The following is a 16,826-nucleotide window of genomic DNA, read 5'->3' as shown; positions in this document are numbered from 1 at the left end:
CAGACCTCTTCATGCTTTGTAAGTAGGAAAACCTGCAAAATCGGCAGTGTATCAACTACTTGTTCTCCCCACTGTAGAGGATTGATCCAGTGGTAGGTCTTCTCGCATGTTGACTGGCAACAGCTGTTTTTATTGCATGACAAGTCTACTGCAGAACTATACTGAACAAAAATCAGTCAATTCATATAAATTCATTAGGCCCTAATGTATGGATTTCACATGACTGGGCAGGGGTGCAGCCATGGGTGGGCCTGGGAGGGCATAGGCCAACTTGTTATGTTGTTGTTCAGACATCTTAGGAGTCAGACACTTTCATTTTATTCCATGGACACTTTTGTTATCTACATGTTTGTTCAGAAGACTTACTACTGTTCCCAAAATATTTATATTACTCATAAATACACTACATGATCAGAAGTATGTGGTGTTTGTCAAACATCTCATTCCAAAATCATGGGCATTAATATGTAGTTGGTCCACCCTTTGCTGCTATAACAGCCTCCACTCTTTTGGGAAGGCTTTCCACTAGATGTTGTAACAAAGCTCCGGGGTCTTGCTTCCATTCGGCCACAAGAGTATTAGTGAGGCCGGGCACTGATGTTCCGCAATTAGGCCTGGCTCGCATTTGGTGTTCCAATTCACCCCAAAGGTGTTCGATGGGGTTGAGGTCAGAGCTCTGTGCAGGCCTGTCAAGTTCTTCCACACCAATCTCAAAAAGCCCTTTCTGTATTGTGAGCGGACCAAGTAATTGGGCATCACTCTAAAGCGGGAAGGTGGAATAAACGAGTCAGGAGTAGGTTTTCTTCACTGAACACAGTTCTCTATTGAGGGCATTTGGTCAACACAAACACTCCAACATAATCAATGAAAATCTCCCAAGGAAAAACATACATCTTCTTCACCAGATGAAACAGGAACACAATATGATTATCTTTAAACTACAACAAAAGTCACGGGATTGTCACCGTCTTAGTGGTTCTTCATGGATAGCACCTCTGTCTCGGTGGCCATCTTCCGCAGATAGTTTCCACCCCTCTCTGCTGGTTCCATACTCTCTCTTATAGGGGAAGGAGAATATGTCAGCTGTGCTTAATTGACTCTGGTTACCTTGTCTCCCATGCCTTGTTGGGCTACTATACGTGAGCCCAGCCTGCCCTCTGGTGGTCCTTCCACAGTATTGACCTCGCTTTGTGCACGGGGGCATTGTCATGCTAAAACAGGAAAGGGCCTTCCCCAAACTGTTGACACAAAGTTGGAAGCACAGAATTATCTCGAATGGCATTGTATGCATTTGCTTAAGATTTCCCTTCACTGGACCAAAGAGGCATAGCCCAAACAATGAAAAACAGCCCCAGACCATTATTCCTCCTCCACCAAAGTTTACAGTTGGTACTATGCATTTGTTGCTCCTACACGGTTCAGCTTCACAATAACAGGACTTACAGTTGTCCAGGGCAGCTCAAGCAGGGCAAAACATTTGACGGATTTACTCGTTGGAAAGGTGGCATCCTATGACAGTGCCACGTTGAAAGTCACTGAGCTTTTCAGTAAGGCCTCTCTATGTTTGTCTATGGAGATTGCATGGTGGTGTGCTCAATTTTATACACTTGTCAGCTACGGGTGTGGCTGAAATAGCAAAATCATTCATTTGAAGGGTGTCTACATACTTTTGTGTATATAGTCTACCTGGATAAGGGCGCATGAGGCTATCATGTAGAGGGAAAGCTGCATCTCCCATTAAAACATGAGGACTTGCTGCTGTGGTACCAGTCAGGACAGCAGGCAGTGATAAATCAAGGGTCTTTTTCAGCAGTTTCGACCCAAAATAACTATTTTGAAACACTCTGTCATAGCTCTCTTGGCCGTATGCACCTATATCCACCATTGTGAACCTGTAGTGGGCATCTTCTCTCTCCTTATCTCGCCTATTATACTGTATGTGTTGCTAGGTTGATTAAATCTAGTAGATCTGGGGCAATTCACAAACATTTACTTTTCTCGCCAGTCAAGTGACCCTCTGTGTACAGCCCCGATGAATTGCAACTCAATATTATGAAGGTGTTCCTAACGTTTTGTACACTCTGTGTATGTGCTGAACCGAGCAGCTGCAATTTCCTTTCTGGAGTAGGTTTAATTTCATTGGTAGGAGCAAGAGGGTGGAGTTTTATTGTGCAGCCTCTGAGGCTGGATTGTCTGGGAGGTGGCTTCCAGGGCAAAAAGAAGAGTCTTTCAACTGGGTGTGTTCACCAAACTAAAGCGTACACAGTAGCTACTATACATGCATCTGTCTAGTGGTTCGAATGGATTCTCCACCCTTTAACTTTTACCTTTCACTATGTTTTCATGTTGTAGGTAAGACCAATATAATTTATAGATTTTTGTAGATGGCACATTTGTACTGTGAAATGTATACACAGTATTGAGTAATGTGCTGCTTACATTCATTTAAAATATTTTAATTAGTCGTTTTTATTTACATTTACATTCTGAATGTTGGAATTTAAGATATGTATAGTGTAATTGTTTTATCAACCTACAAAACAATACAAATGCATGGACTACTACTTGAGTTGGTATGCCATAGAGTTGAAATAGTGGATAATTCAGGAAATAATTGTTACTCAAACCTATGCTTGTCTCTCCAGGGTTGTGTTATGGAAAAGGTTTGTTACCAGCAGATTCCATGGTCGGGGAGGTTTCACACAATGTGACATTCACAATTGTTAATCCACCAAGCACACCATTTAGGGTAGTAGCCTGGACAACTAATGGTACTAATGTAATAACCAGTGGTGGCAGCGGGGCTGACGATATAGGGACTGGATATGTAGGAAGAATCACTTTGAACTCTACTACTGGATCTCTGGAACTCAGGAATCTAGTCCTGAGTGACACAGGAGAATATGTAGTCACTATATTAGCAGTTGGACAACCAAAGGAAGGGACTGCTACATTGAGGGTGTATGGTGAGTACTTTGTGTTGCTGCAGTCATTCTCTGACAATACCAATTTGGTTTTACATCAGCGGTACACTCCACACACTATACCTTGAATTCTAATTACAGTAAGCCTTATATTATCTTTACAAGGAAGGCTGGATTTTCCAAAATGTGTCACCTGTACTGTACCATAATACTGATACACCATCCTTTAGGAATGATTTTGAAATACAGTACATTTTTCCTCCCTATGTACTTTTTTTTCAGTAAATATATAATTGTTACTGGCAATTTGCTGGTTCAAGTTACAATTGGTCAATACTGTTGAGCTCTTCTGGATGGAACAGATCCAAGTGCTCCATTCAAATGAACAATCTGTAAAAAATCTGGCCAAACACTCTATGGCTTTGGATCAGATTGTTTTCTAAGCCAATAGGAAGTTGTTATTGTGTTTTTAACCCACAGCGCCAGTCTCCAAGATGACAATAACTGCCAACAACATAGACTTAGTGGAGTTCAACAGCTCTGTCAGTCTGTCCTGCTCCTCCTCTGGCACCTCCCTCTCTTACCGCTGGCTGAATGGCAGCTCAGAGTTCACAGCCAGTGATGGAGTTCAGCTTGATGATGGAAACAGCACTCTCACCATAGTCAGAGTGACCCGGTATGACCAGGGGCCGTTCTGGTGTATTGTCTCCAACCCCATCAACAGTGACAATGAGAGTATAACCCTCACCATCAGCTGTGAGTCTCTAACCTGCATGTCTTATCCTTCTAAGTGAACTGCATGTGGAAAGAGATACAGTATGTGTAAACATTGTTTACCTGTGTACTTCATCTTGTAATTTCTTGAGTTTGCTTCCCATAGTGGCAATTCAACTGAAAAATAACAAGACATCAAACATCTTGAAAATAACTCCCCTTGTTCTGGCATAGAAAAAAACATTCCTGTTTAGTATGCAAATTCCCTTCATCCTATTCTAACATCTTCCACTACCATAAACATTTGGAGACAGTTGTGGTGTGCCTTTGGCGATAGGACGCTTGATCTAGATAGATCCACTTTTACATTCATGACATTGATGAATGTGGTCTACAGTATTAGAAATGTAGATTACTTTTGGTCATCCTTATTTTTTAGCAAAGGTGTTTGACATGGACCATTTATTACAGATGGTCCAGAAAACATAACATTGAAGGTGACCCCTCTAGATGTACTGTATGGATCAGGGTCAGACCTCACTCTGTCCTGCTCATCTGAGTCCAGTCCTCCTGCCCAGTTTCAGTGGGCTCTGAATGGAGAACTGCTGTCCAATCAGGGACCAGTACTCAGGCTGGAGAAAATCCAGGCCAATCAGAGTGGTAGGTACAGCTGCTGGGCCCATAATACCAGAACCCTGAGGTACCAGACATCTGAGCCCTCTGACATCACTGTGCTGGGTAAGTGGTAGCTGTGACACAAAATCCACATTGTACTATTTACCGGTGTTTGTAGTTCTGTGGGGTAGTGTCAGCGGTTCTGTCCAGAACTGAATGTTTCAGACTTCAACAATTGACATTTTAAATAGCTCTGAGATTTCCCACACTCAACCATGCATCTTTTGAAAAATATTTCCAGTTGTAATAACAGCTGGGTATTCAGTGTGTGCCCAAAAACTCACCAGTCCTGGCCATGATCTCACTTTGCAAAGTTAGCCTTGTGTGCCAGTGTGCTCCAATGCATGTGTCAATGCGAGAGCTGTGTGTCATTTTTTGGGGAACCCCAGAGAACTCCAATGACTGTAAACAACAAAAGGGATTTTGATTCATGGCTAGGTAAGTAGGAAAGAGGAATAGACAGTTATTGGAGAAAACAAAGACTGGCTTTGATGTTTTCATTGGTACAGGAAAGTCACAGCTGATATTTGGTCTTTGTTACATCAATGTGAGTTTTGTGCTTACTAATGGAAAGCCTGACTCACACAGTCGATGTTCAGATGTGTCTGTTACTTGAACTCTGAAGCATTTATTTTGGCTGCAATCTGAGACTAGTAACTCTAATGAATTTATCCTCCGCAGCAGAGGTAACTCTGGGTCTTCCTTTCTTGTGGCGGTCCTCATGAGAGCCAGTTTCCTCAAAGCACTTGATGGTTTTTGCAACTGCACTTGAAGAAACTTTCAAAGTTCTTGAAATGTTCCTCATTTACTGACTTAAATGTCTTAAAGTACACTTTTTTGGTTACTACGTGAATTCCATATGAGTTATTTCATAGTTTTGATTTCTCAACTTTTTACAATGTAGAAAATAGTCAAAATAATGAAAAACCTTTAAATGAGTAGATGTGGCCAAACTTTTGACTGGTACTGTATGTACAGAATGTAAGACTAAAACAGGCTTTTTGTAGAGTTGTTCACTATTAGTAAAACAAGGGTAATGTATAAACTACATTATTGCCTTTCTCATTCAAGTAACCATTCCTGTACTCCTTTTCACAGAAAGAATATCTAGTGCTAAACTCACAATTTCCCCAAACCCTCCAATCATCGAAGGGGGTTCTGTCACCTTAACCTGTGATGCTTCTGGCTCCATCAGCAACAGAGACTGGAGGAAGGATGGTCAGCCTCTGTCTCCTAGTGAAAGAATCATCTTCTCTGAGGATAATAAGACCGTTTCTATCAGTCCTTTGAATTTAACAGATTCTGGAATATTCCTGTGTCATCTCGCCAACCTTCTCAGCAATGAGAATGCATCTTACAATCTCACTGTTAATTGTGAGTATGACACAACCTATACAGTGGGGCAAAAAAGTATTTAGTCAGCCACCAATTGTGCAAGTTCTTTGTGCAAGTTCTTAAAAAGATGAGAGAGGCCTGTAATTTTCATCATAAGTACACTTCAACTATGACAGACAAAATGAGGGGAAAAAATCCAGAAAATCACATTGTAGGATTTTTAATGAATTTATTTGCAAATTATGGTGGAAAATAAGTATTTGGTCAATAACAAAAGTTTATCTCAATACTTTGTTAAATACCCTTTGTTGGCAATGACAGAGGTCAAACGTTTTCTGTAAGTCTTCACAAGGTTTTCACACACTGTTGCTGGTATTTTGGCCCATTCCTCCATGCAGATCTCCTCTAGAGCAGTGATGTTTTGGGGCTGTTGCTGGGCAACATGGACTTTCAACTCCCTCCAAAGATTTTCTATGGCTTTGAGATCTGGAGACTGGCAAGGCCACTTCAGGACCTTGAAATGCTTCTTACGAAGCCACTCCTTCGTTGCCCGGGCGGTGTGTTTGGGATCATTGTCATGCTGAAAGACCCAGCCACGTTTCATCTTCAATGCCCTTGCTGATGGAAGGAGGTTTTCACTCAAAATCTCACGACATGGCCCCATTCATTCTTTCCTTTACACGGATCAGTCGTCCTCATCCCTTTGCAGAAAAACAGCCCCAATGCATGATGTTTCCACCCCCATGCTTCACAGTAGGTATGGTGTTCTTTAGATGCAACTCAGCATTCTTTGTCCTCCAAACTAGATGAGTTGAGTTTTTCCCAAAAAGTTATATTTTGGTTTCATCTGACCATATGACATTCTCCCAATCTTCTTCTGGATCATCCAAATGCTCTCTAGCAAACTTCAGACGGGCCTGGACATGTACTGGCTTAAGCAGGGGGACACGTCTGGCACTGCAGGATTTGAGTCCCTGGTGGCGTAGTGTGTTACTGATGGTAGGCTTTGTTACTTTGGTCCCAGCTCTCTCCAGGTCATTCACTAGGTCCCCCCGTGTGGTTCTGGGATTTTTACTCACCGTTGTTGTGATCATTTGGACCCCACGGGGTGAGATCTTGCGTGGAGCCCCAGATCGAGGGAGATTATCAGTGGTCTTGTATGTCTTCCATTTCCTAATAATTGCTCCCACAGTTGATTTCTTCAAACCAAGCTGCTTACCTATTGCAGATTCAGTCTTCCCAGCCTGGTGCAGGTCTACAATTTTGTTTCTGGTGTCCTTTGACAGCTCTTTGGTCTTGGCCATAGTGGAGTTTGGAGTGTGACTGTTTGAGGTTGTGGACAGTTGTCTTTTATACTGATAACAAGTTCAAACAGGTGCCATTAATACAGGTAACGAGTGGAGGACAGAGGAGCCTCTTAAAGAAGAAGTTACAGGTCTGTGAGAGCCAGAAATCTTGCTTGTTTGTAGGTGACCAAATACTTATTTTCCACCATAATTTGCAAATAAATTCATAAAAAATCCTACAATGTGATTTTCTGGATTTTTTTTTTCATTTTGTCTGTCATAGTTGAAGTGTACCTATGATGAAAATTACAGGCCTCTCTCATCTTTTTAAGTGGGAGAACTTGCACAATTGGTGGCTGACTAAATACTTTTTTGCCCCACTGTAAGTAGTTAAGATTTCCTTGAGTTTGGACATAAGGGCAACATTTTGTATCAAAACACTTTGATACAATTATGCATGTAGATGTGAACTCACCAACCTAATCTGGAAGGTGAAGAAATGTGATTTTAAACTTCATGTAGTTTGCTGCTTTGAAATGATCTCCTCACCCGATGAGATGGCAACATGGCTTATTCAAAGTGTACTGTATATGCTCAATCTCATCGCTGTATGGTTCTGTCCCTGTTCTTTGCAGTGAAGGGATCAACACAAGGTGGACCGAATGTTGGTGCCATCGTTGGTGGTAGTTTGGGTGCAGTAGCTGTGGTTGCAGTGACAGCGATAGGTGTGGTGGCAGCTATGAAAAAGGGGTAAGTAACAGCATATCCTTGCTCTGTATGGTGTTTCATATTGGTTTAGCTTTTAAGCTCTATGCTTGAAATAGTTAGTCAGACAGCCAACTAGTTAGCTGAACCTTGACCCTTTAGGTTTGCTTAATGTGTGTCTCCCTGACCGATGGCTCAAAGTATAATAGGTGTTTGCTCATGATGAGACTGGCAGATTGAACTCAGACTTTAACTCTTGGAACCTAGTGCCAAGGTTGGAGGACCAGAAGAGAGATTTCCCTATTTAGTTGAGTTTTCATTTGTCAACTTCCTTGGTTGTCACCACTTCTCTCGAAACTGTTTATTATAGTACAGGGCTTGTAGAGGCTTGATCTTATCATACATTGGCTCAGGGATTTTCTTGCAAGAAATGGCTTTTCATGTAAGCAAACACACATTTCTGTAATCAGATATGAATTGAGGAGTAGTTGGTTATACTGTAATATGAGAGGGGTTCAAAATAAATAGATGTAAACAATGTGGCATTGGAGCTGTGAAAGGTCAATTGCAGGAAAGCATTTGACAATTTCTAAAAGGTAACTATAGACTGATAACAACCTAAGAATTGCTCCGGCCTGTGAATAGAAGAGAGGTGGAGTATGATTTACAGTAAAGGTGAAAGTTATATTCTCATAACAGGATATTATTCATCCTTCCTGTAGTTGGATGTCAGGGCTGGAGTTGTCAAGGTTATGAACAAATTATTTGTTGGTGGTTCAATGTCATTAATTTGCATTATCTGAATTATACGTGTACCTGAACATAACAATAGTAATTTCCCAAAGATACTGACTGCTACTTATTTTCAATTAGCTGCTTCAAGAAAATAACTTCCGGTGGAAGTACAGTTAGCAACAGTAAGTATAAGTTGTGTGTTTGTGCTTGCTATGCTATCACAGGCATCCATTTTGTAAATGAATCAAACATTTCTGTTTCCAGAAAAGGCAACTTGATGAACTTTTGGTATACATATATTTCTACTTTGTCTAATAGTCAACTGATCTCCATCTCTCTAGTTCCCAGCTGTGTAAATACTTAACGTCCTCTGTCTGTTTGGGAAAACAAACCTATCTCTCTGCTCCTGATTATCATAATCTTCTACAGACACAAAACAAACGAACTAACCATCATGCCTGTAATCTAAGGCAATGCTTTGATTGAAGGTGTGAGTATTAGCAGTCAATATTGATTAGTGCTTCATGATTGTGAAACCTACTCTACTGTAAAGTGCAATCCCATTTCTAAGTGGTATTTGTGTGTCATCCCAGCAGGTGAAAGCTCTACTAATGGAGGGGGGAAAGGAGGAAACCAGGTACTGTGCACTGTCATGTCATGCATTTAACTGTCATTGTTTTCTGTTTTCATAGCTTTGATAGGGTATTTGTTTAACTCACATGAATGTCATGCCAATGTATAATAAACTCAGCTAAAAAAGAAACAGCCATTTTTCTGGACCCTGTCTTTCAAAGATAATTTGTGAAAATCCAAATAACTTCACATATCTTCATTGTAAAGGGTTTAAACACGGTTTCCCATGCTTGTTCAACGAACCATAATCAATTAATGAACATGCACCTGTGGAACAGTCGTTAAGACACTAACAGCTTACAGAAGGTAGGCAATTAAGGTCACAATTATGAAAACTTAGGACACTAAAGAGGCCTTTCAACTGACTCTGAAAAACACAAAAAGAAAGATGCCCAGGGTCCCTGCTCATCTGCATGAACATGCCTTAGGCATGCTGCAAGGAGGCATGAGGACTGCAGATGTGGCCAGGGCAATAAATGTCAATGTCTGTACTGTGAGACGCCTAAGACAGCGCTACAGGGAGACAGGATGGACAGCTGATCATCCTCGCAGTGGCAGACCACGTGTAACAACACCTACACAGGATTGGTACATCCGAACATCACACCTGCGGGACAGGTACAGGATGGCTGAGTTACACCAGGAACGCACAATCCCTCCATCAGTGCTCAGACTGTTCGCAATTGGCTGAGAGAGGCTAGACTGAGGGCTTATAGGCCTGTTGTAAGGCATGTCCTCACCAGACATCACCGGAAACAACGTAGTCTATGGCCACAAACCCACTGTCGCTGGACCAGACAGGACTGGCAAAAACTGCTCTTCACTGACGAGTCACGGTTTTGTCTCACCAGGGGTGATTGTCGGATTCGTGTTTATCTTTGATGTAATGAGCGTTACACCGAGGCCTGTACTCTGGAGCGGGATCGATTTGGAGGTGGAGGGTCCGTCATGGTCTGGGGCAGTGTGTCACAGCATCATCGGACTGAGCTTCTTGTCATTGCAGGCAATCTCAACACTGTCCGTTACAGGGAAGACATCCTCCTCCCTCATGTGGTACCTTTCCTGCAGGCTCATCCTGACATGGCCCTCCAGCATGAGAATGCCCCCAGCCATATTGCTCGTTCTGTGCATGATTTCCTGCAAGGCCATGGCCAGCGAAGAGCCCGGATCTCAATCCCTTTAGGCATGTCTGGGATCTGTTAGATCGGAGGGTGAGGGCTAGGGCCATTCCCCAGAAATGTCCGGTAACTTGCAGGTGATTTGGTAGAAGAGTGAGGTAACATCTCACAGCAAGAACTGGCAATGAGGAGGAGATGCACTGCAGTAGTTAATGCAGCTGGTGGCCACACCTGATACTAACTTACTTTTGATTTTGACACCCCCCCCCCCTGGTTCAGGACCAATTATTCCATTTCTGTTAGTCACATGTCTGTGGAAAATAAACGCAGTTGACAGTGAGAGGACGTTTCTTTTTTTTCTGAGTTTATTTCCTTTATTTACAGTATTGACATCATTCAGGTGCACAGATAATTAACTGACCTGCCTTTGATACTGCCATTTTGTGTAAAAAGAGCTACACTCTGGGCGACATGTACGATATCATATCTTGTCTGGCTATCAGATATCATGATCAGAATAGTAGATTCTATCGTTGTATAAGACTATAATGATCATCACATATAAATATCTCATCACACAATGTAGAAGATGATGGGTCAGTATAATAGTTATACAATAACTATAAGATAATATACAGTAATAGCTTAAATGGCACCAGAGCCAAGCTCCTGGTCAGCTACAGTATATCTCCTGGCATTGTTCCTGCTAAGCCACAGTCTGACATTTAACCATGTGTATATATCCGCACATCATAGAGATAATCACACTTTCAGGCAGGGGTAGTATGCATTGCCTGTTTACTGTAAGGCTGAGGGAATTTGCTCCAGGAAGAGAATATTATATTGAGCTTGCACACAACTTTTCTTGTCAAGTATTTACAACAGACTGTTGCCTTGGCTACTCAGCGATGACAAATGTATGTCTCTCAAGTGCCATGAGCCCTAATGTGTCCATTTGGCTGCAATTTAATCTCTTCTAAAACTCAACCGAAAGAAATATAAAAGATATGAGGAACTATCTTCGTAATCAACAACACTGACCTCTTTCAAGATAATAATAGAAACATGACAACCTGCTCATAATGGCCTAGTCTGGTAACTGGTTCACTAGCTGTGTGACACACCTTCACTCCTGGCATACAAGGCTAGTAACGACCACACAGTTTGAGGGGATGTAACAAGTTCCCTGCCCTCAAGAAGTTGTACGAGAAATAACCAAAAAAAGTTGACTGAACTAACTCTGTGTTTGTAATTATCCACTGCTCTGGTGCTTATAGCTCTAGATGTGATGCAGTATAAAAAGGGCCCTGAGTTTGTCCTTGTCAGGTCATGGACTGAACTAAGACATGTCTCTCCTCTCTCCTCCTAGGAGCTGAACTATGCAGACATCACGCAATTCCAGAAGAGGGATGGTGGGTCAGTTCAGCTGGGGAACCTGGGTATTTCCTCCACAGAGTACGCTACGGTCAGAGTCAACAACAGGCCCGGTCAGCCGACCTAACCCACCTACCAGGCCCACCAATCCCAGTACACCCAGGTGAAAAAACCTGCCCATAAGCCTGCCCCTGATGCTGCATCCACCGTCTACTCAGACGTCCGAAGGAACTGACCAACCCTCCCTGTCAATCATCTGGACCAGTTGGGGTCAGTCAGGGTGACTAGGCCTGTTCAGACATGGTCAGTGAAGCCCCACAACCTTCTCTGTGTCAATGTGCCAACCAAACGTTTTCTAATAATGTATCCCTTATTAGGCCTGGAGATCCCTGGACAAACAATAATGTCAGTTGACCCCTTAGCTATTATCATTACATTGGGTGCTAATCTGTTTTAAAATGCATACTCAACTAATAGTAATGATAATGTCCTAATAGCTCATCAGATCGTGATGGATAGTGAATATATTGATATACACAAATAATACAGCTACATACACAATGTGCCATTAAAGATAGTCTCTCTAAATGCTCTTTTCAGTTCTCATACATACAGTACTGTTGAAGTAACTGTACTATACGACAAATAGTGAAAATCTTTAGCATGCATCCCATGATTTATTAGAACAGCAACACAGAGGAACACCAGTTCTCAGGGTGACATGGGTACCTTATCCCTGGTCATTTGCATGTATGGTGTACATGATACCTTATGTACTGTTAGATATGAAATAGCCCTGTGTGCAGTATGTGTACATGATAAATACTGTTTGCTTTGTTTATTAGCAATAGATGGCTCTCTCACTGTTGATTTGTTTGTCTGAGTGTACAGTGTGTGCATTCAATAATTATTTGGATCAATAATTTCCCTATGGCTATTTGATTATTAAAACACCCAGCCATGCATGGGAAGTTTTTAAACACCACACTACCCATTTAGCTTTAATAACAAAGCTGTATTTATTATTTGGGACATTTTCTACAGTGATGCTTGTACCTCAAACCTATTTCAATAACATATTACTATATTTTAAATTATTCAACTAATGTACAATATGAGAAAGTAGGCTTGATTTACAGTAAGATACTTGTACTTCTAGTTCCGACCGTGTAGCAATATTAACAAATAATCTAACAATTACACAACAACTACCTACTATATTTGTATGTTTAAATTATTAAATTAATGTACAATGTGTGAGAAAGCAGGCTTGATTTACAGTAAGATACATTTATTAATCTTTATGGTTTATTGTGGTTCCAAGCATTTTTGTTATTTGTGAATCCACGTATATTTGAGTCATTATGTATTTTGCAGCAAAAACAGAAGTGTCTGTATGCTTAAGAATGGTTTATTTAATGTCAAATGTACTGTACATGATTTAGTTCCATATCTACTACCAAACCAAACATTCCAGTTTATCTACTACCAAACCAATCATAGAGTTATGTAAGAACACAGGGGAAGGCACAGCGTGGGTAATTGCTATACTCCAACATCAAAGGCCCTCTCGGTCAACCCTCTCAATACACTTAGTAATTCCTTTGTACTCATATGAATCCATTGGTTCCTATGATGTCAATTTGGGCTTGTCATTGAAGTTTTATCATTCTGACCTGTATACTGCTACTGTACATACTGCACATGATTATTGTCATAATGAATTGTAGACTTGTCTGCCTTTAAAAAAAGAGGAATGCAACTATTTGTTTTGAAATAATTGCACTTTTATGGAAGAATTTACATTTTGATGCCAATAAATTATATTTGCTGTAACATGGTTAACATTTCTGTCTTGGATTGGCAGGGAATAAACACATGGGGTTCTGCTTTCAAATTGCTGTGTAGTACAGACAAAGTACAACTGAGACAAACTATTTGGGGTTTAAATTATTTAAACTAAAGAATCTTTAAGTAACAGATACTTAATTGTAATAATTAACTGTAATGAATGAGCTCCACGTATAATATGAAATCACTTCTCTCTTTTAGCAGTGTAATATTTCGGGAATTTACTCATTGAATATTTTAAAGCACTTCTCTCTTTTGAAGGGCAATTACACCACTTTCAACCTCATATTCATTATCTCTAGCACAAAACGAATCAAATCAAATCTAAATAAATTTGTCACATGCGCCGAACAGGTGTAGACCTTACAGGTGTAGACCTTACAGGTGTAGACCTTACAGTGAAATGCTTACTTACAAGCCCTTAACCAACAATGTGGTTTTAAGAAAATCTCTAAAGAAGTAAGAGACAGGATTTACAAATCGCTAAAGAGCAGCAGTAGATAACAATTGCTTGGCTGTATACATGGGGTACTGGTACAGAGTCAATGTGAGGTAATTATGTACATGAAGATAGAGTTATTAAAGTGGCTATGCATAGATAATAACAGAGAATAACAGCAGCACGGGGGGGAGGGGCAGTGCAAATAGTCTGGATAGCCATTTGATTAGCTGTTCAGGAATCTTATGGCTTGGGGGTAGAAGCTGTTTAGAAGCCTCTTGGACTTAGACTTGGCGCTCTGGTACCGCTTGCTGTGTGGTAGCTGCCATACCAGGCAGTGATGCAACCTGTCAGGATGCTCTCGATGGGGTAGCTGTAAAACCTTTTGAGGATCTGAGGACCCATGCCAAATCTTTTCAGTCTCCTGAGGGGGAATGTGTTTGTCGTGCCCTCTTCACGACTGTCTAGGTGTGTTTGGCCATTCTAGTTTGTTGTTGATGTGGACTCGATCTATAAAAAAGTGGTCAGATGAAGCAGATGCTAAACTACAGGACTGTTTTGCCAGCACAGACTGGAATATGTTCCGGGATTCTTCCGATGGCATTGAGGAGTACACCACATCAGTCACTGACTTCATCAATAAGTGCTGGAATATGGTTGCACATTTAACACTCTGATAGAAATGAGGTAAAACTGATATAGTTCCCCTGCATTAAAGTCGCCGTCCGCAACTTTAATGCTCTGGATGAGCGTTTCCCTGTTTGCTTATGGTGGAATAGAGCTAATTGAGTGCGTTTTTAGTGCCAACCTCAGTCTGTGATGGTATGTTGACAACTATGAAAAATACAGAGGAAAACAATCTAGGTAGATGGTATGGTCTACAGCTTATCATGAGATACTCTAGCTCAGGCAGGCAAAACCATGAGACTTCCTTAGATATTGTGCACCAGCTATTGTTTACAAATATGCATAGGCCCCCGCCCCGTGTCTCACCAGAGGCTGCTGTTCTGTCTTGCCAATAGAGTGTAAACCCACCAGCTCTTTGTTCTTAATGTCGTTCAGCCATGACTCAGTGAAACATATGATATCACAGTTTTTAATGTCCCGTTGGTAGGATATACAGTGGGGCAAATAAGTATTTAGTCAGCCACCAATTGTGCAAGTTCTCCCACTTAAAAAGATGAGAGAGGCCTGTACATTTTCATCATAGGTACACTTCAACTATGACAGACAAAATGAGAAAAAAAATCCAGAAAATCACATTGTAGGATTTTTTATGAATTTATTTGCAAATGATGGTGGAAAATAAGTATTTGGTCACTCGTTACCTGTATTAATGGCACATGTTTGAACTTGTTATCAGTATAAAAGACACCTGTCCACAACCTCAAACAGTCACACTCCAAACTCCACTATGGCCAAGACCAAAGAGTTGTCAAAGGACACCAGAAACAACATTTTAGACCTGCAAATGGGATGAACTGAAAGTACGTACAGTGGGGGGAAAAAGTATTTAGTCAGCCACCAATTGTGCAAGTTCTCCCACTTAAAAATATGAGAGAGGCCTGTAATTTTCGTCATAGGTACACTTCAAATATGACAGACAAAATTAGAAAAAAATTCCAGAAAATCATATTGTAGGATTTTTAATGAATTTATTTGCAAATTATGGTGGAAAATAAGTATTTGGTCAATAACAAAAGTTTATCTCAATACTTTGTTATATACCCTTTGTTGGCAATGACAGAGGTCAAACGTATTCTGTAAGCCTTCACAAGGTTTTCACGCACTGTTGCTGGTATTATGGCCCATTCCTCCATGGAGATCTCCTCTAGAGCAGTGATGTTTTGGGGCTGTTGCTGGGCAACACAGACTTTCAACTCCCTCCAAAGATTTTCTAAGGGGGTGAGATCTGGAGACTGGCTAGGCCACTCCAGGACCTTGAAATGCTTCTTACGAAGCCACTCCTTTGTTGCCCGGGCGGTGTGTTTGGGATCATTGTCATGCTGAAAGACCCAGCCACGTTTCATCTTCAATGCCCTTGCTGGTGGAAGGAGGTTTTCACTCAAAATCTCATGATACATGGCCCCATTCATTCTTTCCTTTACACGGATCAGTCGTCCTGGTCCCTTTGCAGAAAAACAGACCCAAAGCATGATGTTTCCACCCCCATGCTTCACAGTAGGTATGGTGTTCTTTGGATGCAACTTAGCATTCTTTGTCCTCCAAACACGACAAGTTGAGTTTTTACCAAAAAGTTATATTTTGGTTTCATCTGACCATATGACATTCTCCCAATCTTCTTCTGGATCATCCAAATGCTCTCTAGCAAACTTCAGACGGGCCTGGACATGTACTGGCTTAAGCAGGGGGACATGTCAGGATTTGAGTCCCTGGCAGCAGTGTGTTACTGATGGTAGGCTTTGTTACTTTGGTCCCAGCTCTCTGCAGGTCATTCACTAGGTCCCCCCGTGTGGTTCTGGGATTTTTGCTCACCGTTCTTGTGATCATTTTGACCCCACGGGGTGAGATCTTGCGTGGAGCCCCAGATCGAGGGAGATTATCAGTGGTCTTGTATGTCTTCCACTTCCTAATAATTGCTCCCACAGTTGATTTCTTCCAACCAAGCTGCTTACCTATTGCAGATTCAGTCTTCCCAGCCTGGTGCAGGTCTAAAATGTTGTTTCTGGTGTCCTTTGACAGCTCTTTGGTCTTGGCCATAGTGGAGTTTGGAGTGTGACTGTTTGAGGTTGTGGACAGGTGTCTTTTATACTGATAACAAGTTCAAACATGTGCCATTAATACAGGTAACGAGTGGAGGACAGAGGAGCCTCTTAAAGAAGAAGTTACACATCTGTGAGAGCCAGAAATCTTGTTTGTTTGTAATCAGTTTTTAGCCAGAGGGAGGGCATTTTCTTTCTCCCCACGTCACTGCAAATTTCATAGTGCACGAAAATCTATGTTTGAGGATTTCATTGAGTAGAACTTTATATATTTGTTTATAAAAAGTATAAAATTGTGCAGTTTTCACATATGT

At 41.3% G+C, this 16,826-nt stretch overlaps 1 protein-coding gene across 8 annotated transcripts; it reads left to right on the top strand.

The window, feature by feature from the left end:
• Positions 1-2,217: 2,217 nt before the first annotated feature.
• LOC109878890 (carcinoembryonic antigen-related cell adhesion molecule 1) lies at positions 2,218-13,339 on the top strand. Of its 8 annotated transcripts, none has more exons than XR_004202511.1 (10): positions 2,218-2,352; positions 2,646-2,966; positions 3,405-3,680; positions 4,110-4,376; positions 5,412-5,687; positions 7,570-7,684; positions 8,513-8,556; positions 8,804-8,864; positions 8,971-9,011; positions 11,495-13,339. XR_004202511.1 is itself a non-coding variant. In XM_020471082.2 (9 exons), exons 1-9 carry the CDS (start codon positions 2,301-2,303, stop codon positions 11,624-11,626), a joined length of 1,524 nt encoding a protein of 507 aa, XP_020326671.1. In that variant the 5' UTR covers positions 2,218-2,300; the 3' UTR covers positions 11,627-13,339. The 8 variants fall into 8 exon arrangements, 4 of the variants coding, with proteins under 4 accessions (XP_020326671.1, XP_020326669.1, XP_020326675.1 ...); XR_004202509.1 differs by having other exon boundaries at positions 8,716-8,864; XR_004202510.1 differs by having other exon boundaries at positions 8,716-8,864; positions 8,968-9,011.
• The last annotated feature ends 3,487 nt before the right edge of the window (positions 13,340-16,826 follow it).

Source organism: Oncorhynchus kisutch, linkage group LG13, assembly GCF_002021735.2.
Source record: "Oncorhynchus kisutch isolate 150728-3 linkage group LG13, Okis_V2, whole genome shotgun sequence".
Lineage (NCBI taxonomy): Eukaryota > Metazoa > Chordata > Actinopteri > Salmoniformes > Salmonidae > Oncorhynchus > Oncorhynchus kisutch.
The sequence above is the reverse complement of the archived record's forward strand: the minus strand, read 5'-3'. Positions and strand labels throughout refer to the sequence as shown.

Bases quoted from the DNA above. Each gene is read 5' to 3' on its own strand.
- LOC109878890 (XM_020471080.2), top strand. From the start codon at position 2,301: ATGGATTCTCCACCCTTTAACTTTTACCTTTCACTATGTTTTCATGTT. The intron at 2,353-2,645 runs GTAAGACCAATA...TTGTCTCTCCAG, and splicing joins ACTATGTTTTCATGTTGTAG to GGTTGTGTTATGGAAAAGGT. The intron at 3,681-4,109 runs GTGAGTCTCTAA...CATTTATTACAG, and splicing joins TATAACCCTCACCATCAGCT to ATGGTCCAGAAAACATAACA.